Below are 27710 nucleotides of genomic sequence, written 5' to 3' on the forward strand. Positions count from 1 at the left end.
GAGCGAGTACCCATTTTTGGATTCACAAGTTCGCTTTTTTTTGCATGTCTTTTTAAAATAGGTAGGTACCCCGTACCTACCCGATCTCCGAACCGAATGGCGAACTCCGAGAGACGGACATGAGAATTTTGATTTTGAGACGTAATCATGATGTATCAAGTTTAATCAAACAGAAACAATCATCAAAGACAAAAAATAATATGTGTTTTAAATTTTTGACCTCTTGAGAGTTGAGATCATTGAGACATTGACATTGATTAACTGGTGTAAGAAGGTGGTGTATCCGGGCTCTCAAGGTCACTGACTTACCTTTTTGCCCCCCCCCTTGGCTACTTCAAGTCATGACCCATGACCCGTCTACCTGGACTCTCGAGGTCACTGACTTACCTGTCTAGCTAGCTTCCGAAGGTCGTCTATTTGCCGATCTGGTCTCTCTTAGTCTTAGGTCATGGACCCGTAGATGTGGCTTCCCAAGGCCAAGGACATCTGTCTCTGTCTATTGACCCGGCGGTTCGGACTCTCTGGACTCTCAAGAGGTAACTTACCTATCTGTTTAGGTCATCTGTCTGCCTCTTTGGCCTCATAGTCATAAGGTCATTGATCTGTTAGAGTTTAGAATGGCTTCCCGCCAATGAATGAATGGATGGTATGGTATGGTTTAGTTTTCCATCATTTTACTTCCGATTTCAGACAATAAAAATTAAAAACACACGCCATAATATTTTTATAAAAATATATTTTTGACCCCAAAAAAGTTTGGAAGCCTATTTAATATAACTTTTTATTCGACGTTACGAATACTTTGTACCTATGCAACATACTAAAATTCACATGTACCTACCTACTTATACTTATATACATCTCGGAAGTAGGATAGAAAAAAATATTTTAAAAATGAAAACGTTTTGATCCATACAGGAAGGTAGAGCACTAATACTCGTGAAAATTCACACTGAGAGAAAAACACAAATTCTATCGCACTTCATTTATAAGACAAGCTTATAAATAACATCCTAAATTATGTACAAACAAACACACGAGACTAAAATTACATTGCATTTTGACAAGAAAAAAAACAAAAGAATAACAGCTCAAGTACAAGAATTAGAAATCAATCGCCTTATGGCAGCGAATAAAAAACCATACGTATATCAAACACAATACAGCGACAAAAAATGGCATCCGTGCCTTTGGCATTCTTCGTAAAACGAACTTCCAGTTTTCTTCGCCAGTTATGGAACAATTTGAAAAAATTTCTATATTGATTTCAAATGTGTGTTTATCCGTGATTGAATATCTGTAAATAAATTCATAAATTCGTCGTTTAGATTTCAAGTAGGTGCGTGTAACATTAGAACATTACAAATGAGTACGTAGGTACCTACAATGAAATGCAGTTACATCTCAAAGAAGGGAAATTTACAGTGGAGCCGGAGCGACCGAGCGATTTAAAAAAAAAAATAAGTAGGTAGGTGTAGGTACTAGGTAATTGATCCAATCCAGAGTCACGCTCGTGGACCCCCCCCCCCCCCCCGAGAAACATAATTATTCAAAACTATCGAACTTGTTTTTCAATTCTTTGTAGCCTAGTATGTATGAAATTTACAATTAGAAAAAGTTGTTTCTAATTAAGATGTAACGTTTTTCAACTCCATGCAATTTGGTATGTTGTTTTGAATTTTGATTTGTGTCGTATGGGTTTCTCCAAGATTTTGAAAGTTTGATGTTTGAATAATTACAAATGACATTTTTGGACACATATTCGATTGTATTTATCTTTATCATCAAAAAAATATTATTTAAGGCAACTCGTCCGCCTCGTAGTTTCAAAAATAAAGATATACTTAGGTATATTCCAGTTATATGGTTATAAATTAGCTCCGTGTACGTAAACGTACCTACTACCTACCACTTAAGGATGTTTGGTTTCTGTTTATGAAAAGAGCAGGGAAGAAACGGCATTATTAGCACAATGATGTAATACGTAGAGCCTTTTGTGCAGCCAACATAATAGCTATGACACGAGTAACTATACGGCTAAAAGCTATGGTAACATTTCGAAAAGATTGTCAAATTGACATCTCCTTTTGAAAACAGAAAGCGGTTTCTTTGTCATGGAGTATGCTACAATACGTATCTTAGGTTCTCGTTTTCATCCGTATCATTATGCACATTATTTATAAGGATTCCGTTTTCCTTTTTTCTCCCTTTTCTTTCGTCCTATGCAATAGGTATCCATACTCTGTTTCACTGACGGGCGTATAGGATCATTTCGTTTAAGATCCTGTACAACCCTCTTTGTGTTACTCGCGTTCTTTTAGCCCGCTATCTTTTTCTACGTCAGGATACATTTCAGGGTAAACTGATTCTTCAAATGGAATCGAGATTTCGACCCTTGTGGGTGGAATTGAACAATCATATGTAAGTACTCGTATTTAGACAAAGACAGCGAACAAGCTGTAGGTTTATGATGAATGTTTTAGAGGAATCCTAAAATGATAAATTTTAATTGCGGATGACTTTATTATGATAGATTTGCTTGTACATAAGTAAGGTGTACGGAATAATTTTCTTGAAGCAAGTAAGCGTTATTCAACGCGTCATTTTTTTTTTTTTTTTTTTTTTTTCAATGAAAATTCAACAAAGAATTACAAAAACTATCTGAAAAGAACGCTTCATTTTTTCCATCATAAAAATTCAAAAAGAATTTAAAAAACCTATTTGGAATTTTGCGTTGATTTCTACTTGAAATATTTTCTACAAAAATGAACATTGTTGCTTATTCCAGCATATCGTGGAAAATAGAATTAAGAGAAGGAATCACATTCAAAAGATACTTTGATTGAATTTGTAGGTGTGTAAATCAAATCCCCTTCACCTATGATACATATAATTCTCTCTCACTCTATTCTAGGCTATGCTACAAAAATTTATTAATTTTAAACGTACTTCTAGGGGTTGACCATTTCCACCTGCACTACCATTGCCACCACTGCCATTATTTCCAGTACGTTCTGGATGCGAGGACATCGCACCACCTCGATACGATCTTTGGCGTTCTTCAAATTCACGAAGTCTTTGATTATATCTTTCGATTTGATCCCGAAGCAAAGCGTCTTCGACCTATTTAATCGAATTATTAATTAGGTAGGTAATATTTTAAACGATGTACCTTCAATCATTGATGCAAGTGGATTAGAAAAACTTTTGCTTACAGCTGCCCGTTCTTCATCAAATTCCAAACAACCGACGCCGTCCAATCTTTCCAAGTCCATCCAACCGCGCCAGCAAACGCAGACTCCATTCATAATTAAATGTGATCGTAAATGCACCTACGACAGCACATGCATAATTCTCACGGTTAAAAAACACTCAGACTTGGCCAAAAAGAAAAAAAGAGAGAGAAAGAGAGACGCGAATTTAGTCGTGCAGCGAGTTTAACCTCCCGCAGAGGATCTAAGTAGGTACTCTATTCAAGGCAATGATGGGAATAAAAATTGCAAATTACTTTGCCGTGTTCTTTATCGAAGTCTGTTTCGCGAATGGTCGTATTACTCGAACTATTTGGCATATGTTGTTGATGATGATTGTGGTGATGGTGGTGATGATAACCATTTGACGACGTATTGAATACCAATTGAATATTTGTACCGGTAGCCACAAAAGCCTGCAAAGGGGAATAAAATTGATTTTTCTGGCATAAATTGAGAAAATTTTCAATTTGTATAGCTTACAATTTCGGTGTGTCCTTCGCGACAACCATTTTGAAACCTAATTTGACGTTCTTCCTGTGGACGATCTCTGTAACCAGTATATCTGACCTATAAACCAAACAATTAACTCACTTATTTGATGTCGATTTAAATTACATTCTATTAGGTACCTATAAACTCAATCATAAAATCAATCATTTACTATAGGTACGTACTTAATAAATATATCATAACCTTGAAGGTAAACCTCAGGGTTGATGCATTAGGTATAATCAATATCAAACAAAGAAGAGGGGAATGGTTGACAAGAAAAAAAGGAAATTTGGGATGAGTAGATACATTTCTGTGTGTCCCAATAAAGTATTTAGGTATTTACCCTTCGACTCGACGCAAATAAATAAACGAGTAGCACGAGACTATTTACCTACTAGATCTAGTTTGTACGTGTGTGTGTGTTTTTATGAATCAAAGACGGTGTATATAGTACCAACTTGTTCTATCTAATTCCCCGGTTGAATCAATTTAAACAATTTTGGAACCCATGAGTCATGAAAATTTCTAGTTTTTTTTCATACGATTATACTTACTTCACTTTCACGGCTAAGGCGTCTGAATAACTCGTCGGTCTCGAATTTATGTTTTTGATCAGGTACGACTCTAGGCATTTTGAAAATGAATCTAGGCTTCGGTTGCTCGTATAGGCTGTCAAATGGTCCCAACATACCGACACCACCGGGTAAAGCGCTGGCTTCACTCATAGACAACATTATGGACTATTATATAGTTTCTAAACAAACAAATCAATCAGAGATCTAGACAAGTTAGCGAACCAACACGAAATAAAGAGTGAAAAACAATGGGAAATTAGTTCGAAAATAATTATACAATAAAATTTCGATTGTAAGTAGAGATTCTTATTGGGTACCTAAATAAATACTTGATCAACTTACCACTGCAGTAGCATACTTTTAATAGTGGAAGGAAATAATTTAATTGTAGATATAATTTGTAATCTAAAAATTATTATTCAATCTGCAAAACGCACTGTCACAAACGCAACAATGAACGCAAAGCTAAGCACTAGCACTAACTTTCCATTAAACAAACGTAAATAAGTACAGTCGCAGCTACAAAAAGCTGAAGGGTGGGAAATCAATATTCGTAGAATGTGAAGTGGTGAGGGTACGTTGATCTTTTTTATACGCAGCGTCGCGTATAGTAACTAAACCACGCCTTCTTTTTACAGCTCGACCTATACATTTTTATGAATTATGAATGAATTTGAGATGAGATGTTACGGGCCTAAATTACAACGATTGAAGATGAGTTAACACTCAAATTATTCATGTTTTATTGAAAAAACATTTTGGAAAAAAATTGAAATTGATGCTGAAGTGTACTGAAGGGCATAACTTGATGGAGAATTATCACGTTGTGATGAGTGATACAGATAACGGTGGCTCAGGGCTCACAACCGAATTATTAAAAAAATTGCTTCAAAAAAATGGACCAGTTTCCTAAAAAAATCAATAGGGCCAAACTTTTTATCCATTTCAGATTTTATTGTTTTTTTTTGTTTTTTTAATTGATCAAGACTCCTGATTGAGAAGTGAAAAGTTTGGATTCTCGCGAAATGAAGTAAAATAATAATTATTCACTTTCGAGCTTTGATTTTGAATCATGAACTGTTTAGTGTTTATTGCATCTAGGCAAAAGACAATAGTGCATCCAAAAATTTGAAAAGAAATCGAATTCGGAATTGAAAGAATGCTGGTGGGCAGTAAAATAAAAAATGTATGAAAAACAAAAAGAAAACTTATGGAAGTTATGGATTGTAATCGTAAATCATGAACAAATGTATAGGCCACTTGAAAATTCTTGACTGGATGGACTAATTTCTAATTTTTTTTTGCTATTTTTTATTTTTCTATTCTCGTTGTCAGGCCTAATATTTCGAAAAATTCCAAAATCGATATTTAAATTTTAAAAATGAATATTGTTAAATCAAAAAATTTTAATTTAAAAAAATTTAAAATTTAAAAATTCGCGTTATTTTGATTACGTCAAAGTCAAAATACCTAATTCTAACCAATCACAATGTCATGAATTAGAAGAACTTCCTTAGTAGATGTTGAATTAACCTTGACAAGTAATCAAACCTTTGTCATAACAAAACAAAAATCTTGGAATGTTATCACAAAAATAAAAAAACTGCGAAAACTCAAAGTCTCAAACGAAGATGAAGATTGCATAAGTTGATGTTTCCGATTTATTAATTTAGTTCAATTCAAACGTTTTATTAATAATGGATAACGACGTGAATATCACCGAAGAAGACGTGGTTATTACCGTTAAAATTTTAGTACAAGATCACGTAAGCACCCGCACCTCATTTTTCTTCTGCTATACTTACTCTCGTTCTCTAACACTGGTTTTTATTCAGGAAGTACATACCATCATCGGCGAAAATGAATCACTCTTGAATCAAATCAGAAGAAACGTAAGCATTTGTGAATTCCTTATAATCTAAATCATTCACTTTTGTATCGAATTCGTACTTTTTCAGTCCGGCGCCAGCATAAGTATATCGGATGGGTCGAACTTGGATCGTGTAGTAATTATTACGGGAACTGTTGAGGAAATGTACGACGGATGTAGAATGATTCTCGAACGGCTTTCTGCGGTATTCAAATTCATTATCTCGTAACTGAAATCACTGACATTGTCAAGAAATAATGTCATTCGTTTATTCTCTATGCAGTTTAGTGAAGAAACAGATAAAGGCTTCGATCCGGATAACGTAGCTGTAAAACTGATTATACCAGCTTCCCAGTGCGGATCACTGATCGGTAAAGGTGGCAATAAGATCAAAGAAATACGAGATAGTAGTGGTGCAGCTATGCAAGTTTCAGCTGAAATGCTTCCTCATTCTACTGAAAGAATTGTTCATATATCTGGGCATATTGAATCTATATTAGATTGTATATATGAAATTTGCTATTCATTGGTTACGGTAAGGTGATAGTTTTTGATGAAAATTCAAGCTTTGAAGAAACTCGCGACTTACGAAATTATTTGTTTTTATACAGTCACCGGTGAAAAATAATTCTGTGCCGTATAAACCTACATCGGATATGGTAGAAGGACCTATCGTATTCTCAGATGGAAAAGCATATACTTTACATGGTACAACTGCTGTTCCTATTGCTGACGTGAGTTATTTATTCAACGATTGTCGATTATTTTGAATTTCGGCGTTGTGTGGACAAAGGTTGAAATTAATTAATCAGTAATGCATTTGCAATTTCAGGTCAATTTTCTTCTGAAAAATGAACTCCTTCAACCATTTCTTGGGATCACTAGCAGTTCCGACGCTTCAGGTACAATTCTTCTATCTCTGTTGTAGGAGTTTGAGAACTTGAAGGTTGTGAACATGAACATACCTATTGTTTTTATCTTCAGCTCTCGTAAGAATGTTAAAATCGCACGTATTTAATATTAAATCCAACCCTATAACGGATAGAAAACCCAATTTCCATAAACAAGAATACAGAGTGCCTGATAGCTGCGCTGGCGGTATGATTGGAAAAAATGGAATCAAGATTTCAGAAATAAGGTCGAAAATTGAAATTTATTTGTTGCGAAAATCATTGATCATCGTGTTACATTAATTATGTTTTATATAACAGACAAATTTCAGGAGCTGTAATTCATCTTCCAAATGTAGATGAAAACGCTGCTCATGAAATGAAAGAACGAATGATTACTTTGGAAGGTACTCGAGAATCTGTAGCTTTTGCGAAATTCTTGATTAATGCTAGGTAATTATTTTTTTTACGTTCATATTATTCATTTTCGACGATTTTTTTGAATACAAGAAAATAATGTTGCAGCATTGAACTTCAAAAAACCAACTTTGAAAATACTCCAAATGCTGAACAATTTGAAAATGTGGAAACTGAATCGGCCACGTCTACGTTAGTTAGCATTTTATCGAGACCAGGAGCATTGAATGTGGTTTCTTCATTCTTAGGATATCAAAATATTTCCGAATTTGTTAATAGTTTTGAAAATTATCGATTTTAATACGTATAATCGTCAATTTGGAAAATTCATTCGTTTTACGTTCGAGTCATTTTTTCATTGTTAAACGAATTTTAAAAAATAAACCATGTCCTACATACAAAACTCTAAACTCTTACTGTATGAATTTATACAAAAAAAAACAATACTTAATTATGCGTTATGCGATGTTAATGTGTAATGAACGAACGTTATTCGTCCATAGGGTTAGTTTTAATTGTTTGTAATATTCTGTTTTGAAAAACAAATCTCTTCATTTTACGCGATAGGAATATAAACAATGCTAAAATGGAAAAGTATTGTACCCAGGCCCACTTGATCAGCTGCCAAAACCGTGTTTTATAGAGTATCTCTTGTTCGCCGTAATGGATATCGGCTGTTACAATCAGGGGTTCATTATCAGCTGTTTCCGATTTGAATCGTTTTGAGTAATAAACTTTTTTCAAATTCACGTTCACTGAAAAAATAAAAAAGTCATAAAATAAAATTGATATTGTATTTTTAAGACTTCTCTGCTTTTTGAGATCAATCAAGGTTTCCCGTATACGTACTATTATTGGAAGCATAATGAGATGCGATTTTATACATGGCATCGATATGATTCTTCTGCTCAGAAATTCCGCTCAGAATTCTGGTATAATTTTGCTTATGATGTTTTACATGGCAAATCATTGGTTTTTTAAAATCTGCTCTCAGTTCAGAAATAATATCAAGCCTACCAATAGGCTGTGAAAATATGTACGATGCTGTTGCCATCGCTTCCATTGATAGTATACATTCTCCCTGCACAATCGATGTCGTTCCTACGTATTAATAAAATTGTACCTAGGTATCCTTAATTAATTTTTCAAAAGTTTACTCACGTGTAATTTGTAATCAAAAATTAAGATCAAATGAAAAGAATCTATATCGAGAGAAGATACATTGGTGATGTGTAGCGTCATCTTCATCCTATCATTTTTACCATCTTCATTTTCATCTATTTCAATTACCTGAAAAAAGTTCAATTTTGGATAGTTATTTCATCTATTTATTTCGTTCAGTAGTAGGCCCATTTGCTTACTTTCATTAAAGAACAATTATTAGAGTATGCAGTTTTTGATTTCAAGTATTGATACGTTGAACATATCAGTGAAAAGTGTGAATTGGCAGTTTTTGCTTCTAAAATAATCAAATATTGATACTTGAATTTAACGATTGGTTGCTCTCGGTAAGAATTTTCTTTAATCCAAAATCCTGTCAAATGAAACAGAACTATTAATCATTTCCTGTCAATTATTTTCTTTCAATTTTTATGCCACTTCAATGTAAATACTCACCATTACTGCTGTATGCAAATATGAAAGGCAAAACGAAACAAAAAATTGAATTTAACACCAGAAATACCGTGACATTTGATCGCAATGCTGCTTTATACTTGAAAGAAATGCTTTTCGTGTATGCTACGTAATAATTTGCCATATTATTTCACCATTTTAGAAAAAAAATAAAAAATCACATTGATAACTTTTGGATGGTTTTTTTGAACCGCCGTAGATTGTTGCGTCTGAGTTGCCATAGCAACGTGCTTATAAACATGTTCAGCTTGGCTATACGTATGTACTATGTACATGTTGAAATCTTGACCACTTCTGAACCGTAGTGCACATCTTCATTCAAATGAATAAACATTTTCGGTAAAAATTATTTAAAAACATAAAATATGAAAAAATACAAAAATGAAATGCAGTTAGTGATGCGAAATATGATACTTCATTGATCTTCAAATTGATTTCAAGGCAATTTTGACATGTTCAGTCCTACTTATTTATTTGCTGAACTGAATTACACTCGCGGTTTTTTATTCATATCTTTATTCTTTCCTGCAACTAATTTTTCAATTTGGAAACTGATGCAAATGTTTTTTGAAGACAATTTGAACGTACAACTGTACCTATGCATTTTTTAAAATCAAGGATTACCAGCGGAACTTTGTCGACTCATCATCATCCTTTGATTTCGCTGAAATTTGGATCACTAAAAGTTCATGTCACTCTCGCCTCAGAACCAGGAATGTGAACCGAAATTTTTCAACCTTGAAATCAAAAATTTTGGAATCTGAACCCAACCTTGACCGAAATTTTCAATTTAAGGTTCTACTTTTTCTGAAGATTATTGCGTATTTGGAATTTTCAGCATGATTTATTTTTAACTTTCGAGGGGAAGCTTCAAAGCTGAAAACTAAAGGGATTTTTTTAATTTTGTAGAATTGCCTCAGAATAATTTTATTCCTAGGTTTGTTATAGTTCAAATTTGTAATTAAGATTAACTAATTAATTGCGATCGAATATGCCGTATTTAATACTTTATACGTATAGTAGGTACCTACGAATCTGATATTTTATGAAAAAAATTTACTGTAACCTTAACCCATAACCGAAAAAAATTCCAGTAAATTTTTTGGGACCCATAATTTTTTCTCTGTTACTTTTCGTAACTGTCCACTTTGAACCGAATTTTTTTCTTCGGTTCGCATTCCTGCTCAGAAGAACCAAATTTCGAACTGTCGAAGTTGATTATAGAACACTTTCTAGTGTTAAGTACCTACTTGGAAAAAGATTTCCTGAGAAATGAGAATTTTGCTCAAATTCGATATTGAAGCAATGAAGCATACAGGGTGGACAGAAATATCGGGTACCCCTAAGAAAGTTTTTCATGAAAAATATAGGTTGGCAACGTGAAATAGATGCATATGATTGGTGAAATGTTATCTCTCCAGTCTAACAACCAATCATGTGCTACCATTGTCCATTATTATCATTCACTGTGACCAACCGAAGTATTTAGCAGAAAACTTTTTTAGGGGTACCCGATATTTCTGTCCACCCTGTATAAAAGGTATAGGTACTTATGTAATGTACCTACAGGGTGCCCAGAAATATCGAGTACCCCTAAGAAAGTTTTTCATTAAAAATATAGGTTGGCAACGTGAAATAGATGCATATGATTGGTGGAATGTTATCTTTCCAGTCCAACAACCAATCATGTGCTATCATTATTATCATTCACTGTGACCAACCAAAGTATTTTAGTAGAAAACTTTTTTAGGGGTACTCGATATTTCTGGGCACCCTGTAGTTGATTAAGACGAACAAAAGGTTGGAGAGTGGTTGAGTTTGATCAAAAATTCTATGAATAAGTACCCACCTACCAACCCCACCTACTGATTAGTCTACAATTAGGTATTGAGAATCGCTCAATTTTTTATTGATCAATTTTGGTTTGAAAATTGAATTCATGCTTGCTGCTTGCCCTCGTCTGTCAGCCAGTGTAAACCCTAAAAATACTTTCTGGTTCTGCGAAGTCTGTTCTTTCTTTTCGAATCGTTGAGAGATAAGATATGCCAAGCTAGGATAACACTGTGCAATCTTTTGTGTTTTTCCATACCTTCTGCTTCTCGGAATTCAAGCGATAAGGCGAGTTCTTTGCCTGATTTTTCGTGCACAGTTTTTCGTTCTCGATCACTCGTGTGTGTTTCGTGGGTACGGGTACTTTTGCATTTCTGCCCATTAGCTCTCCGTAATGTTATAAAAATCATTCGTGGTGCTCGAGATATCGGGTTTTTTCGGGTTCGGGATTGAATATGTCGGTAGTAGTGTTGTAATCATAAAGTTTAAAATCATCCCGTTGCCATTTCAGCTGTTTGACTTTTGACTAGTTCAGTCGCGTTTTCTTTTTCGAAATTGACTTAGTTGAGATAGTCATATTTCTACCTTGATTTCATACAGTATTTCATCTCTGGAACTTGAAGCTTTGTCTGCTGAGCGTCGGCTACAGTTGAAATTAATGGTGAGTATTTTGACAAATGTTCATTCTTATTTCTTGCATTTCGATTAATATTAGTGAGAATTTTGTCGATTAGGTATTCTGAAGTATCTACTTATGTAAGTGCTTTTTTTTTTGTTTTTTTTGTCGTGCAAAAGATTGAACGTAGCCAAAACTGTGTTGATCATGGCTACGGCTGTGCGTTTCAGGTTTCAATCGTTACAATACTTACAAGAACCGTCGGTCGATCGTTCTGAGTACATAGGTATATCTACTATTTTAGTTCTGAGTTTTGGATTTATAAAAATTTGTTCTTATCATAAAAAATGCACAATGAAAGTACTTACGTATATTGGAATTGGACGTGCAGAAGTATCGAATTGTTATGCATTGAGTATGTATCTTGCATGTTGAATAGTAGTACCTTAGACCTTTTAGAGAAGTAAATGATCTAAAAGTGGTACAATAAATCTTCTACACAAATTAGGAGGAAAAGTTGTAAGCATTTTGATCTTTTCAAAGTAGAGTAGGAAGGAATAGGTAACCACCTGGCATTGCCCATGGTTGTTCAACACGTGCTCCGGTTTCGTAGGTGATGAACACAAAAATTTGAAAGAAGAAACATGCGCCTTTCAAATCCTGTAGGCAACCATTACGACATCAGAAAAATTTTCTACCAGTTGTCTATTCTACCCCTTGGCAACTTCCAACTGTCGTCTTTTCCCGTTTTTCATTCAATTCTATATACGAGGTATTTTTTGTTGATTGACAATGGAATGTTTTTTTATTTCTTTTTCGGGGCTTTCCCAGTTTTTCTACAAATTTTGAGATTCATTTTGCTTATGAATAATAAAATCATTCTTCTAGGCGCGGACTGGATATAGTTGAGGCCGTTGAGGGGCCCTTGGTGCACATTTTGGCCCTCAAAATTTTATCGCCTCCCCTTCAAGAACCTTTCTCGTCCTGTTTTTTCTCAGGTTCGGATAACTTGAATGCAAGTTGTGAAATTGATTTATGTTGTTTTTAAAAAATATAATTTCGTAGAAATTGACAGGAGCAAAGCTGGAACTGTTTTTTTTTGGGGGGGAAGCTAAAAGTTTGTCATTAGAAAAAAATACCAGTCCAACTGATATAATTCACATTACGGCGTAAGTATAAAAATTGTTATTTTCCCTTTTGAAATTTAAGGGATTTTCAAAATCTTTTTTTTTTTTTTTTGGTTTAGCAAAGATATAGAAATTGACTCAAGCAAATCAAGGACAAACATTTTAAAAAATTCGTATTTCGATGAGAGGTATAAAAAACAATGTTAAAAATGGCCCTGGGAGCCCCTTTGGTGTCTCGAGGCTCTTGGCGATCGTCAAGCAACATCAAAGTCAGTAGTCAGTAGGTACCCCCTGAATTCTTCCGAATCATGTTATCTTTCGATAATTCTTGTATCGCGAAATCCAAAGTACCTAATTCTCATGATACATAGGTATTTTGTCATTAATATATTTTAGGTACCACCGAACTCAATTATTTTTCATTAGTCATTTTCGCAGAATTTTTTTTTTGTTTTTGAAATGAAATTGGACAGTAAGTACCTACTCAGGTACCTACCTACCTACTTACCTATGGAAATCTTTTTCAACTTTTTTTTTTCATGAATTTTTCTGCAAATTTCTATAGGTATTATGTTGTATACAATTTGTATGATTCTTGAGAAAATTTTCATCATTTTTATGGCGTCTTTCAATTTTAATTTGAAAACATTCCATGCCATTTTCGTGAGCTTTGAAATTTTTCCATTATAGCTACTTTGAATGAAAGGTCATATTTCCTTACTATCTGATTTTAAAATTAAGTATCCATGTTACGTTACTTTCAACTGCGTTGGTGAAATCTGTAACTCCTTTCTGATTTTGAGTAGATATAGCTCATCCTCCACATACCTTGAATTGATGTCCTTTTTTGAGCTGATTGCGTCAAATTTCTATTAGTTTGGATGATTTAAAATATACCTAGTAGGTACCCTGATTTTCTTATAGGTAATTCTTTAAAAATTTCGCATACTTTTTTCGAAATAATTAGTCTTCCTTGTGGACAAATTAATCAGCCGATGGCACGAACATGTTAGTTGTACTCGCTGTACGAATATTTATCACATGGACATAACGACAATAAGTCGACTCAACATTATAATATACGAGCGAATACTCATTTACCAAGGAACCTTTCAACATTACGACATTTATTTTTAGAAAATGTCAAAGGGTATGTCACAGTTCAAAAGACCGTTGTTGCGGTTCGTCTTCTTACCGTACCTTATCATGTCATGTATTAAGAAAAGAGTGAGTGTAAGTATATACGCTAGTTAAGGAAAAAAACCCATACATAGGCGAGTATAGAGTACTCACCGAAATGAATAAATGTGTCCAATGTTCACACATTTTCTTTGTGAACTCTATATCCGACACATGATAAGACCATTTGTCAAAATCTTCTTTTATTGCTACCGTCAGAAGATCACTTCCTGTATATACTCGGTCGTATTACGTCCATTACTTAATTTATGTTTTATTTATTTGTGATATGTGCATCTTCGAGGACGGGACGGAGACGAAGAGAAAATGCAGTCATGTAAATTAACCGCGACCAGAAAATGAATTATTTACATGACTCGGTCTCGTTTACGCATCGGCATCGCGGCATGGTCTCTGTGTACTCTCATCAGAGAAAATTAGATAAAGTTCTCAAAAAGAGGCGTCAACTCGTATTTGTACATTTTTACCCAAATTATTAAGGAAGCTGAGAGAAATTCATCAAAGTTACGAGCGAGGTTCTCGGAAACGTGGCTATTAGACAAAATGTGCTAAATGAGCGAGAGATTTGTGTTCTTTTTTATTCGGCTTCTTTTTAGTCCGTTGTTTGATATCATCGAATGGTTTAACTTCCGAATTAGTAAGCTGCAAGGTGGCAAAGGTGTTATTTTTGCCGGAGATTCTACTCGTACACAAAGATTGTTTACCCGTTTTGTCGAATATTTTTAGTCGAATTCGAAGAATTGTTCGAGGATGTAGGCATCAAAAAAAGTTTTCGTAACCGTTTGTCGAATATTTTTGTTCAAATTCAAAGAATTGCTCGAAGATGTAAGGTAATAGACACGAAAGAAATATTTTTCATGCAATACATAAGGATATCGGTAACTATTCACATTCAATGTGAAGGCGAGGGGGTGGATTTGGAGTAATTAACTGTACCTATACCTGGAGGGAAAAGATAATATGCTCGGACGTAGAATTTTTTTGATTTATTGTTCCATTTCCAATAAAAGTAAAGTTGTAAATAAGCAGAAAAAAGAGCAAGGTTAGGCTTCTCATTAAAATTAAATTTTGCACAAGCGTTGTTAATATATTTCGGGCATTTTTTGTCGGCTTGATAAATTATTTATCAGCTGAAACTTACCCGATTCGAAAGTTTCTTTGCAATTTGTTATTTACAATCTACAACGTACTCGTCATTTTTGTTATTTGACTGCTCCTTAGATTTTTTCTTCTTTTACAATCATTAATCATAAACATTGTCTACCGCTATAGCAAATGACTTCTTTTCACCCTTATGTATTTTTTCCCCATAACTAGCAAGTATTAACAATTGCACAAGTCATGGCGAACGTTTGAAAAAGTCTCCGGATCGGGCTTCTTCGTTGAATGAGAAGCCTCAATTTATTACAGATTTTTGCAGTTCTCTTTGATTTGTGCTTCAAACATCAACATATCCAACTCTTGAAGTCTATATGTATAGTCACTTTTTGCATTGTTTGTAAAATCCTCTGTTGACCAACTTTTTAGGATTTCCCATTTTAGAAAATGGAAAATAATTACTGAAATTTTCTAAATAAAATGTACACTCTTGCTTCCTCGGGTAGAAGCATGTTCTTCCCATTTTTTTCAAAAATAATTTTCCATGAATTAATTCGCAGTTTTTGGAAACAAATACGAAAAGTGGTCAGTATTAGTTTGAAAAACGAAAAGTTGTAATGGTGATTCGTGAAGTTATTTTTCTCACCCCGCTCCCCTCCCCTCCAATAAAAGCCTTAAAATATACGATTACGTTGAAAAAGCGTAAAATTGACGTGTAAAATTTTGAACCCCCTTTCCCCCCTCCATTCCTCTTTCCAATCTCAAAAAATTGTGAAGTGTTTGAAAAATATCTTACATGAAGTTCTGCTTTTTTATTCTAACAAGGGAACCTCTTGAGGTGTCCGCCTCAGACTTGAATGGGACCGCGATTTTTGGAAAGAGCATGGTCTAAAACCCCCAAAACCAAATTTTCAGCTGGCCAATTTCATATCTCGATTTTGGCGAACATTTGAAAATTCAAAATTGACTGCTTTTGGTGATTTCTAAAAAGTACGGATACTTGATTAGTAAAAATGATCAAAATAAGTCCTAAAACTGATATTAATTCCCCAAATCCAAATTTCGCTATTTCCAGCCATTCTGAAGCCTCCAGCTCGATTTCTCCAGAATTTTTAATTTGCTCCAGAAGACGTGAATATGAAGTTGGACAGCTGAAAATCGAGTTGTGTGTTATACTCGACCTGTTTAACGAATTTATCCACATTTGAGCCGATTCTGGAAGGGACACCTCAAGAGTGGTTTTTTGACCAGCTTTTTTTCAAACCAGAAGTATCCAAAAATCAAAAATATCCCGTTTGTGAGAAAATTTTTGGAATTTGCGTGAATCGCAGTATTTCGTCATTAATTAACCCCACGAGAGCGAATTGCCTCATTTCCAGCCGTTGTGGAGCCTCCCTTTAATTTTTGGATATTTTTATTAAGAAAACGCTGGTCAAAAACCATTACTTAAGATGTCCCCTCCAGAATCATCTCAAATGTGGATAAACTCGTTAAACAGGTCGAGCATAACACACAACTCGATTTTTAGCTACCCAACTTCATATTTACGCCTTCTGGAGCAAATGAAAAATTCTGGACTTCTGGAGAAATTGAAAAATCGCGCTGGAGGCTCCAGAATGGCTGAAAATGGCGTAAATCGTACTCGTAAGGTTATTTCATGACGAAATACTGCGATTCGCGCAAATTTCAAATACTTTCACGCAAATGGGAAATTTTTGATTTTTGGATATTTTTATTTTGAAATACAGTCAATTTTGAATTTTTAAACGTTCGCCAAATATCGAGATATGAAGTTGGGCAGCTAAAAATTTGGTTTTGGGGGTTTTAAACCATGCTTTTTCCAAAAATCGCGGTCCCGTTCAAATCGGAGACGGACACTTCAAGAGGTTCCCTTGTAAGCTGGAAATTCTCTCATTTTGAAAGGAAAAACATGGTAACTCGATTTAATTTATTACTCACATCGACTTACCTATCAAGTAAGTCGTTTTCAGGTCTATTCAATTCGTTCAAAGGTCAAGATTTTTATTTCTTGCTATGTCAAAAAATTGATGAGTTGTTCTAGTCTAGTCAAGAAATTTATTAGATATTTATTCTTCAAAATACCTGTGTGATTACGTGTTCGCTTGAAGTGAAATCATTCTCTATCGAAGTAATATTCGCGTTGAATGAAGCAGGACGTAATAGAGAGCGCCTCAATGGTTATAAAATAATAAAATACGAAGATTTCGTCGACAGTTCTGTTGTTCAATTTTCTTAAATTCAGTTCAAATGTAGTTGCTTCACATTATTTCAAATTTTACATATTTTTGAAAAAGAAAGACGAAACCTCGAACGCCATTATAGCCTCAAGTCGTTTATTTCACTTTGGAAAATGAAAGTATAGCTCATGAGCAAATTTATACCTGTGTAGGTTTCACATTCCGAAATTCATAAAAAATAGAAAGAAAAGCCTGGAACGACACCAATAAACCCTCGAATTTTGCGACACTTGCGTTACGCACCCTTCGTGGCACAGCCTCCGTCAATTAAAACAATTCGTCTAAAATGTTTACATTGGTGAAAATAAAGCCAAACTCTCAACGTCGAATATCTTAACAGTAAAAAGCGAGCAGACACGTATATAAAGAACCTCATATACAGAGTACACATATCTATGAGAAAATTGAGATGAAAAACACGTGCTACAGCGTACAGCTAGAAAGTTGTTCGTCGGATGTTCGATAATACCCCACATGGTATTGTTAATCATTTTGTAAGTCTGAAATGCAAAAACTTTTTAGACATATTAGATTGCGTCTCACCGCACCGTTATTAAATGCAGAAGTACTGTCGTGTTTTCGTTGCAAGGAAACAAAATGAGAGGAGGTAGAGAAAAGAGGAAAAAAATCATAAAACCAGACATACACTTAAAGCCGTCAAAATTTCTATGTACTGTAATAAATTTAAAATTAAATCAAAATACGGATGGTACTTGGGTAGATATAAAATTTACGTAGGTACCGTAAACATTTAGGTACCTTTTTGGATAGAAGCAAAGACTGAAAGAGGGAAAAGAAAGGGAAATGCTGTATACGAGTATTAAAACCGATGGATAAACTTATTCATATATTTAAGATGAACATCGTCATAATATGTAGTTGAATTTACAGTCAACAATTCATCGCTAGTCTATATAGTTTTGCATCGTAAACAAATATCAATTTAACCTGGCTCATCGTTCATTTCATTATATCTGGCAAATTGCCTCTGGTCCATTAACCGTCGAGACCCTCTCGAATAACACACGAAACCCATCTACATAGTTCGTTGGAATAGCATAACATCAGCGTTTCATTTTCCATAACTACCACCGAAATAACAATATTGCATCGTAAAAACCAAACCCTCAACTTGTACCTCATCGAACATCAACTCGAAAGCCACCGCAGTCGGTGAAAAAAAAATTCAGGAGGGTGTAAATGCAGAAACATTATCTGTTTTGAAACAAAACGAAAAGTCGAAAACGAAGTGTATGCGAGTTGAGAAAAAAAAATGCTAAATTGAAAACTGGCGCCGGAATAAGTACCAATGATAGAATGAATACGCTATAAATTTTATAAATGTAAACAAAACGCCATATTTCGTGTGAAATCTTAATATGGGGCGGAAAAAAATTGTATACATTTTATATGTAAGTACTACGAGCGTTTTACTTTGCGAACGGCGCAAAAAAACTTTAATCGAGAGAATATTCTACTTCACAGCCCATTAACCAAGTAGATCTCTCATTTACGGATTCTGATTTTACAGCAAAGGTATACATTTTTTAAAACAGTACTTTTGTTTTACGACATTTGTTATTTTTAATTCTTTACAGCTCGTGCGTGTTTTTCTTCTTTTCGTTTTTCTTTCTTTTCTTTTTTCTTTTTTTTTTGTTCGGGATTTCGCCATGTTTTCGTTACTTTATTTTCTTGATTTAAACTTAGCTAGGTATTTCTTTTTACTGATACCTTCAAAAGGATTAAAAAGTTGTTTTTCTTGTTTGTTGAAAAAGTGCGCTTTTTTGATAAAACTTTTCCCCCTCGTCGGACGGTGTTATTTTTTCACTGTTTCGAAGTACCTATCGTGTCACCTACCTATGTATTTTTATCGCGTAATCTTGATGTATAGCTGGCTATGGCGGTGCGATGTCCTATCGATATGTAATAGTATATTATGCAACTAGGGAGATAAAGTGCGTGATTACAAACGAGTGCTAAATACAACACGAGGCGTAGCCGAGTGTTGTATCTCACTCGTTTATGATCGCGTACTCTATCTTCCTAATTGAATAATATATTTTACATATAACATACATATGATACTTATCAGTACAACGTTGTTGTGAGGTGCAAAAATGACTGCCGCCTGCCGCAGATTGTGGGAATACCTACTAATACATACGTTTTGTTTTGAATTCAACTAAATTTTAATGAACATGTGAAGATAATTTTCAAAAGAGGTTTCATTTACCTAAACATTTATCGTGAATGTACATACGATTTTACTATCAAAACTCAACAATTCTAAAGTGAAATGTATTTTGTGACCGTATCGTTCACCATTGTCGAATATTCATTTTAAGTAATTCACGCACGTCAAAATTCACTAATTAAATCACAATTATTTACTACAATGGTCTGAAGTTCGATTCACCGATTCGGTTGCATCGAATATTCATTTTAAGTAATTCACGCACGTCAAAATTCACTAAATAAATCACAATTATTTACTACAATGGTCAGAAGTTCGATTCACCGATTCAGTTTGCAACCTCAAACCTGTAACATGTGGCTGTACCTAGTTGTTAAGCTGAACGGCCGACGCGACGTACGTACGGTCCGATAACGTGTTTACATTATACATGCTACGAAAGTAACGCGTTACCTACTCGCAGATAAATTATGTAGCCGTAATTATATAAGGAATACGAACGGAAGGGCGAGGTGGGAGGGGGAGGAGGATGGTTCTCCATTTTTGCTGAATTTTTTTTTGGGGTGTTGGGGCAACGCGTTCTTTCGTAGCAGTATAATGTAAACATAGCAGTGTTGCCAAATCGCAAAATTTTAGATTATCTCCCTAGGGAGTATCCAAAATTTAGATTACCTCCCGGATAGAGATTCATTCCTCTTCTTATTTACTCGCTCAGAATGTTCCAGTTTTTGCATCGAATAACAACGTTGTAATGATACGTATTATATGTATGTTATATGTAAATCAGCATTAAACATGAAAATCGCGATGACATGAAGTATCGGAAAAACAATTACGTTATTGTGTATAAATATTGGTATGAGTTCTGTTATCAGGTGTATCATCTACGTTGTGGATAGAAAAGTAGGAGAGGAAAAAATAGATAAGCGAAATATGGAATGGTTTATAAAATTATATTTTTCTGCGTTAAAGTACGGAAAAGTTGTCCAAAAATTACTGTTAGCTGGTTCCTATCTGTCCCCAATACCGAAATGAGTTTTTTTTCAGGTCAATAATTTTTTTTTTTTAAAATGAAAAGCTTTGGTAGGTATGCGTTGAGTTTTCACCTGATTTGAGAACATGGATTAGTGAGGGCCAATTTGATGAAGTCAGTTTGGACTCAGAACGTTTCTTAAAATATCACGAAAAAAACATCGCGTTGTTTTTCTGTTCTTTTTTCTTGAATTTTTACCCCCTCATCTGTGTATTTTTCAAATGAGAACGGCCCTTGAAGAATTTTAAGCAGAATTGAAAGGCCTTAACGTCTAATTTCAGTCTAGAATACCTACTGTGAGCTACTTTGGGGTACAGATCATTTTCAATATTGATTTTTCATAATTTTGAACTAGGTTGGGCCGTTTTTGACTTTTTTCCTGAAAATTGGCGATGGGATTCGGAAAAAAATGTGAGGTGACCTCACTGTTGGAAAAATTTTGGGTCTCCGACTTGTACCATCACTTTTTTACCGTGGTTTCAAAGTTTTAAAATTTACGTTTGAAAGTCAAAAAAAAATTGGTGATGATATTGATTACATACTTACATCATACTTATCTACTTTTGGAAGTAAGGAAGCCTTTTTCGACATTTTTTCACTTTTTCAGGGTTATTTAATTCCTACAAGTTTGGAATTGGGATAGGTCCAAAATCGTATTATTTTTTTAAGTCATGCAAAGATACCTGGTAAGGTGAAAAAAATTCAAAAACGGTTAATACGTTCAAGTGGATAAGTATGATCAATTATCAGAAAAAATTAAATCATTCGAAAAAACTTACAGTACATATTTTTTTGATTTTCAGTGTAAATTTTAAAAATAATTTTAAATCCCAGTAGAAAAGCGATGGTAAAAGTTGGGAGACCCAAAATTATTCCCACAGTCTTTTGAGGTCCCCTGCAACTTTTTTTTTGAATCCCCCTCCAATTTTCCAAAACAAAATCAAAGAAGGCCTTCCTCGTTTTGAACCCCCATACTCGCAGAATGACACCCTGTTTGGTCCTACTTCTTCCGAAGGATGTAAGGTTGCTCTACTTTTTGAGTTCATTTTATTAGGAATTTTCATGAGTTATCTCACCTTTCGATGAATATTTTGCATTACTGATTGGACTTCGAATGGTGAAATATGACATTTTCAGGAATTGAGAGATTATGATCTCCTGTTCTGTAATTATCTTTTCGTACATGACTGGTAAAGAGTAAAGAGAATTGGTCGAGCTTCGTCGTTGAACTGACAGATGGCACCAACCATTCCTTGTGAACTACAGCGTTCATTCGAATATGAAGAGGTTTCGTGATATCTGAAGAACCTTGTTTGACTCTTCACACTTTTTAGATGAAACATTAAAACTTCGAATTTTTCAAAAGCTTAATATACTATTTTGTCAGAGCTTATTTTAGCTTATTCCAAGTAAAGCTAGATCGAAGGAACTCGCAAGAATACCGCGAAGTCGATATTTCATCATGAGCGAAAGTTCTTTTTCCGAACGTGGAAGAAATTTTTGAAACATCAAATTTGAACCAAAGGGTGGAAAAAATGAAAAAAAAATTAACTAATTGTGGCAACAAGCTGATTTCTACCCCCCTCCGAATCAATTGAAATCAGTTTCGAACAGTTCTGAGTTTTTTTCATCTGGAGCCTCCGGTAAATTTTTAAAACACAATTTCCATAAAATTTTACTCCAGCAAGTTGAAAAGCTGAAAGGTATGTACCACACTTCCAATCATATAAATCGAATAAGAGATAAAGTTTGTATGGTGCGAACGTGTTTATGAGATGAGTGCTGAAGTTGACTTGCACATTTCCTATTTTGGAACGCATTTAGCAAGTTAGTTTATCATGTTCGGAGTGGCACCTGTGTAAGTGTAATTTTCTACAGAATCGAATGGTTTTTACTGTTTACCTACCCTAAGAGTATCTTTTCAGATGCTAAGAGATGGTTTAAAATTGGCTGATGCATTTAATCAGAAGCCACGTCAAGCTTTTCGCATCTCCAGTTTGGCCATTCGGTACCTACCACTGTTGCAGTAGTCTCTAATTATTTATATCACCAAGAGTGCGGCTCAATGAAATAGCCAGGTATGCCTACTCTTGTTTGAATTTAAAGCTTGAAGCTTTAACATTAACAAGGTCATCACTGCCAGTGCCAATGAATGAACTTATGGCATGTTACTTGAGCGATAAATTTGATTGTTGGAGTGATAGGATTTAAGATTCAACTCCAATTTTTTGGCTCCTGGGGTCCTGGGTACTGCTATAACATATTTAAGATTCTTGAGATGTCGCTGAAGCCTGAAGTCTTCAGAACGATTTGCACCTCCTCTATAATCGATATGAAAGGTTGGAAGTGTTGTACATAGGTATCAGATTTAAGCTCTTCATCAAAAATTTGCTGGAGTTGCCAGAACTGCTCTTTTAAACCCGAAAGGCCTAATGACCAGGGGAACCACCACTCGGGGAGGAGGTATTGGGGTGAAAACATTCATTTATCAATATTTCTGAATTGATTGGGGGACGACGGACGTTGCCATTTATTTTTACAGTCCCTTTAAATCGCCAGAACTGCTCTAAGTGCATGTTTTATTTTCGAGATTTTCTCATTTTGTATTTAATTAAATACACTTTTCAACCCTTGAATGCTTTCACTTTTTTTGCGCAATTGAGGAAATTTGATTGAAAAATCACCTTAAAATTCTAAATTTTGATTGGTGAACGGTTTTTGCATACTCGATCTAGCTTTTTTCGGGCCCGAAAATTTTTCTGCAGGTTTTCTCATCTTATTTTGTAAAAGTGCTTTAAATTAGAGTTGTTCATATAATTTTGGGAAACAAATTGAGAATTCACTTTTATTAAAAGTACATAGTACATTAGTACATACCTATTAATTAATATTACCATCTGTAAAGCTTTTATGGAAGCCAAAATCAAATCTTTCAGAAAATGAAAATTATCATGTTTGTTTTGTTTGAGAATGAAATGGAACGCTTTTGTTGTGTATCTCTTCTCGTCAGTTCTCGTCCTATCTGTGATAAAAGACTGAAGTGTAATTATTCAACACGCAGAGTTGTATTTTTTACGCTCTCAATTTCGAAGTTTAGTTTTCGATTTATTTCAATTCAACTGCTGCAAAAAATTTCCAACCAAATTGCCCGATTTTTTGCTAATTTTGATAAAGTACCGTTCATTCTAGAGTTCGACTTGCTAGCAAAGTTGATCTATTTCTCTCGATATAAGTTTACTTGACCAGAGTATGGTACTCGCCGAGTTGAGAGCCATGATGGATTAGCTAGCATCAATACCTCCTTTCACTTTTTTTTTTCTTTTTGCGCAAGTTTCATGTACCTATGAATAATTTGATGGTTTTCTGTTTGAGTGACGTGTGTACTTAGTCGAACTTGGTTTAGTTTTTTAAATAGATGATGTCTGTGTCGAGTATCCCGTTAGTCCATTCAAGGAGTTTCATCTTCATTGGTGAACGTCCTCGGTTACAGCGAGAATTTCCAAACAGAAACGACCGGGAAAGTATACGAAGTTAGATAACTTTGAAAAGTGAACTGATCCATACCTACCAAAGACTTTTTTAATAGCTGAAGAGCATAATCGGGTAAAATAAACAATTTGGCTCGTCTTCGAATTTTGAAACTAATCAGCGGAAATTGTTTTTTATTTATGGTCGAAAACTCCGGCAACGAAATTTTCATATCGCAAAATCACCTAGAACCCCTTCAATAGGGGTGAAATTGCAATTTCAGTTGAAAATTTCCTACTTTGACAGACGTCAATCGAATTTTTTCAAACTGGCAGGGATTTTACACACTATCAAGAGTTATGGAAATTTTTTGAAATTTTTTTAAGCATTTCTTCTGAGAAAAACGCGCATTTTTAGCTTTTAAACATTTCAGTATCAGTAGATTCTTTCAGAAGTGCAATTATGAAAAAAAATAATACCTAATGTGTAATTCATAAATTTGAGCTTCTAAATTTCGAACACCTAATCACCCATTTCGAATCACTCGATGATCTTTCAAATTTTGAATGTCGTTTCAATCTAAATTCATTCTATGATTGTTCACGAGACGCTATAAAAATGGGGTACAGATGTGAACCAGTTCTGCTTCAAACGAATGAATAATATCAAAAGAATAATACATTCGTTGACGGTAGGTGAAATTTCCCATTGATGTTGCATCCCCTCAAAGAGAAAAAAAAAATGAAAGAAATGAGGTTAACGGGCGTTTTTGCTCGAATTGACGAGAAGTGACTCGGTATATAGGCAACAAGCGTAGCGAATAATTCGCCGCACCGTAGACTCTCGACTATTTAGATAATTACGCACGACCATCGTCATAAGGTCGGTGAACTTTCACATAAGCCAATACCAAGAAGATTTGCATTCGTAAAGTTGTTCCCTCTGTTGATGAAACTTTCTCAAGTTTTTTACGCTGCGTTGAACGTAGAATGAGTACAGAGGGAAAAAAACACCATCTGAAATCCTACCTATACACTATAACAAGTTCGCATCATAAACACCGAGGCAAATGCACCACGCGCCAGTCGCTCGACTTTTCCTCAACCCTACCTTTCGAATAAAATTTAACAACATACGAAAAACTTTCATCTTTACACCGAGTATTTATGAATAGCAGGTTTTTTCTCCTTTTTTTTCAGTAATGAAAAAGAACTTTTAATAAAATATTGTTTTTAATTACTTTTAAAACGCAATTAAAAACTGTTTTTCTATATTTTCTTTACACAGTCGAAAGCGCCACTGCCAGCACCAACACCACATCGCGACTGTTAAAAAAGCTACCGCTTTCTCAGGTTGGTAAGTTAGTTTTTTATACACGAACCCCTTCCATTTCAACATCACAAAAGCCAGTCGAACAACTTTTCTACACTGTGTGGTTTCTTAAAAGCTGTTTGTCTTTAACTACAATACTTACTAGATTTCTTTTTTCGCCCACGTGGCCTGGCAATGGCGTGGGTTACAAGGTAATTCGTTAGGTTTCTTTCCTTTTTCATTTTTCAAAAAAAATTCTGTTTCAATTACGGTGTGAAAATTTTTGCAGGGGTTGAAATTTTTCGCAACATTTTGACACTTCAATACGAAAAAACTTGTTTCAAAAGCTGTATTGCCCGAAATGAGAGAATATGTTTGATTAGATGTGAAATGATGATTTTACATCTGTTATTGCATCAAAAATGAATTCTTCTGAATTCGAAGGTGAATTAGAGTGTAGGTAGGTAGGTACCTACATATCTTCATCTTTATTGGAAGAATTTAGAAAGGTCAGATAAAAACGTGTGTGAGTACTCAAAATTAAAAACAAAATTCACATCATAAATGGATAGGTATGACTTTCCTGGAGTTGTGGCAGAATTGACCACAAACCAAATTTGCCAAGAAAGATTCAAGAATTTAAAAAAAAATGTTCTTCAAAATATTGTATTAGCATAATGTCTTGATGCTTTAGTACGCAAATACCTATGTGTGTAGCCTCTCCTACGACCACATTTCTCCCCAATTAAGCTTTTGGTAGGTAACTTACTCAAAACAGTAAACACATTTCCTATTTTTTACGATATACTCACACACAGCTACATTAAAAATAGAAATAAAATAAAAAATACGTATAACATAGAATCGATAATTCTTGTTTAGACATTTTTTTCCTACTCTGGTTTCGTGTAGATAAAAAATGACTTTGTTTTTCCGCGCCTTATCATGTTTTATTACGAGCTTATTAAAAAGGCGTAATGACTGGTTTTTTGACTTGCACACACGACTAATAACCCGCAGTTTTATGTTAGCTAGTAATTGCCATTCGTTTATCAACTCATCATCGCATGTCAAGTGTTGAATTGAGTTTTGTACATAGCATGGTCGACGATCGTCGCTCGTCGCGTTATTCTTTCTCGCTCACCTAGTTATCAACTCTACGTGAAGTCTTTTTTTTTCTCCCATTTTATCCTGGCTTCTTTTTTTTCTACTTATTTTTACGTAATAGTACGAGTAATAACTAAAATATATAGTCCAACTGCGACGCATATAACGTAAAGCACTCCTGCATAGCATACAGCGAGTAATTGAATATTCCTACATGTGACTTTCCCATAAATATGCTGTTTTTTAGACGAAAAGATTCTGCTTTTTTTGTTACAAATTGTATACAATGAGGCTCGTTTTTGAAAATGTCAACGAGAATCTAATTGAATAACTGCTGTGATTGAGCATTATTATGCGGATGAGTAGTATGCTGGAAATGAAATAAAAGAGCGCAGTCAGAAGTTGAGTAAAAATGGTCTAAAATGGTTCTACGATGCATGATTGCCTGATTGGGTGAGGTGGTAGGTATATGAGATAGACGACGAAATTTTTATCACACTCGTTTGAAGAACCGGATAGGTACCGGAAAGGTAGAATTTTGTGTTGTTTTTTTTCACCAGGCCAGCCGAAAATCAAAGCTGGTCGAAAGCATTTCGTATAAGCGATTTTTTGGGCGCTACAAGAAAGTTCCATATTTCATCTCGAGAGCATTAAAATATATCTGCAGATGCTTGTAAATTAGCCTAGCTCGTAAAATAAGATTAACTAAGGTTCAGCGTTGGTTTAACAATCCGAAAATGTTTCAACCTTAAGTACTCGCCCAATTTACGACATTAAAGCTAATATAAACGTAAACTCAATTCGAGCCATCGTACGCCAGGCCCCGTTGGACGTTGGTGCTGTCCGTGTGGAACCAGTTAGTATGGGTTTTCATAATTCCGCACAATATAAAGTCGACTGTGGAAGATATGTGTTAGAGCGTGGTGATTTTTTTTCACCTAATAGATATCGTTTTCTGATCCGGTCATAAAAATTTCTTCATTGATGACCATTTGGCGTAGATGAGAAAACTAGCGAGTTCAAGTTTGATTTTTATCATCTTCCGGAATGATCCTCATTCTGTCATTTTGTTCAGTAGTTGGGTCGTAAATGGGTGTTTCATTGAGAATACGTTGATCGTTGATATTTTAAAGCTGGTTGAAAAATTATTCGTCTTGAAAGATTACTTACTTACTTGAATTTGTAAATACCTACCTATCTGTCAACAATCTGGATTATTGTGGATAATTCTTCCCCTAAGACAATTCTTCGCCAAACATGATTTTCCCCTGAAAAAATATGCTTTAGTTTGCAGGGTCACCTTAGCTCGTATTCATTTTCCCCCCCAATTTCTCG

At 34.6% G+C, this 27710-nt stretch overlaps 4 protein-coding genes across 4 annotated transcripts in view; 2 read left to right on the forward strand and 2 right to left on the reverse strand.

Annotated features, from left to right (window-relative positions):
• Positions 1 to 718: 718 nt before the first annotated feature.
• LOC135840098 (protein big brother-like) lies at positions 719 to 4830 on the reverse strand. The gene is made up of 7 exons (XM_065356442.1): positions 4664 to 4830; positions 4301 to 4500; positions 3735 to 3821; positions 3509 to 3667; positions 3216 to 3332; positions 2950 to 3123; positions 719 to 1297 (listed from the first exon to the last, which is right to left on the reverse strand). The coding sequence occupies exons 2-7, from the start codon at positions 4478 to 4480 to the stop codon at positions 1280 to 1282; spliced, it is 735 nt and encodes a 244-aa protein (XP_065212514.1). The 5' UTR covers positions 4481 to 4500; positions 4664 to 4830; the 3' UTR covers positions 719 to 1279.
• A 1068-nt stretch (positions 4831 to 5898) lies between these two features.
• Positions 5899 to 7901, forward strand: LOC135840099 (poly(rC)-binding protein 3-like). Its single transcript, XM_065356443.1, has 9 exons — positions 5899 to 6087; positions 6157 to 6213; positions 6280 to 6396; positions 6475 to 6726; positions 6803 to 6925; positions 7024 to 7093; positions 7176 to 7329; positions 7403 to 7534; positions 7607 to 7901. The coding sequence occupies exons 1-9, from the start codon at positions 6019 to 6021 to the stop codon at positions 7797 to 7799; spliced, it is 1167 nt and encodes a 388-aa protein (XP_065212515.1). The 5' UTR covers positions 5899 to 6018; the 3' UTR covers positions 7800 to 7901.
• On the reverse strand, positions 7326 to 9581 carry LOC135840101 (transmembrane protein 231-like). The gene is made up of 5 exons (XM_065356444.1): positions 9116 to 9581; positions 8860 to 9032; positions 8660 to 8788; positions 8348 to 8579; positions 7326 to 8253 (listed from the first exon to the last, which is right to left on the reverse strand). The coding sequence occupies exons 1-5, from the start codon at positions 9255 to 9257 to the stop codon at positions 7988 to 7990; spliced, it is 942 nt and encodes a 313-aa protein (XP_065212516.1). The 5' UTR covers positions 9258 to 9581; the 3' UTR covers positions 7326 to 7987.
• A 1720-nt stretch (positions 9582 to 11301) lies between these two features.
• LOC135838720 (mucin-5AC-like) overlaps positions 11302 to 27710 on the forward strand; it is a 352792-nt gene continuing 336383 nt past the window's right edge. The window contains exon 1 of the mRNA XM_065354467.1: positions 11302 to 11624. The gene's annotated coding sequence lies outside the window, so the exon portion shown is untranslated. The remainder of the gene's footprint in view (positions 11625 to 27710) is intronic.

This window comes from Planococcus citri, chromosome 3 (genome assembly GCF_950023065.1).
Source record: "Planococcus citri chromosome 3, ihPlaCitr1.1, whole genome shotgun sequence".
NCBI classification, from domain to species: Eukaryota; Metazoa; Arthropoda; class Insecta; order Hemiptera; family Pseudococcidae; genus Planococcus; species Planococcus citri.

Coding starts and splice junctions, on each gene's coding strand:
- LOC135840099 (XM_065356443.1), top strand. CDS start 6,019: ATGGATAACGACGTGAATATCACCGAAGAAGACGTGGTTATTACCGTT. Junction 6,727..6,802: donor TTTGCTATTCATTGGTTACG/GTAAGGTGATAG, acceptor GTTTTTATACAG/TCACCGGTGAAAAATAATTC. Junction 7,094..7,175: donor TAGCAGTTCCGACGCTTCAG/GTACAATTCTTC, acceptor TTTTATCTTCAG/CTCTCGTAAGAATGTTAAAA.
- LOC135840101 (XM_065356444.1), bottom strand. CDS start 9,257: ATGGCAAATTATTACGTAGCATACACGAAAAGCATTTCTTTCAAGTAT. Junction 9,033..9,115: donor ATTTGCATACAGCAGTAATG/GTGAGTATTTAC, acceptor TTCATTTGACAG/GATTTTGGATTAAAGAAAAT. Junction 8,789..8,859: donor ATAATTGTTCTTTAATGAAA/GTAAGCAAATGG, acceptor AACTTTTTTCAG/GTAATTGAAATAGATGAAAA.
- LOC135840098 (XM_065356442.1), bottom strand. CDS start 4,480: ATGTTGTCTATGAGTGAAGCCAGCGCTTTACCCGGTGGTGTCGGTATG. Junction 3,333..3,508: donor TCGATAAAGAACACGGCAAA/GTAATTTGCAAT, acceptor GTGCTGTCGTAG/GTGCATTTACGATCACATTT. Junction 3,124..3,215: donor TTGATGAAGAACGGGCAGCT/GTAAGCAAAAGT, acceptor TCGATTAAATAG/GTCGAAGACGCTTTGCTTCG.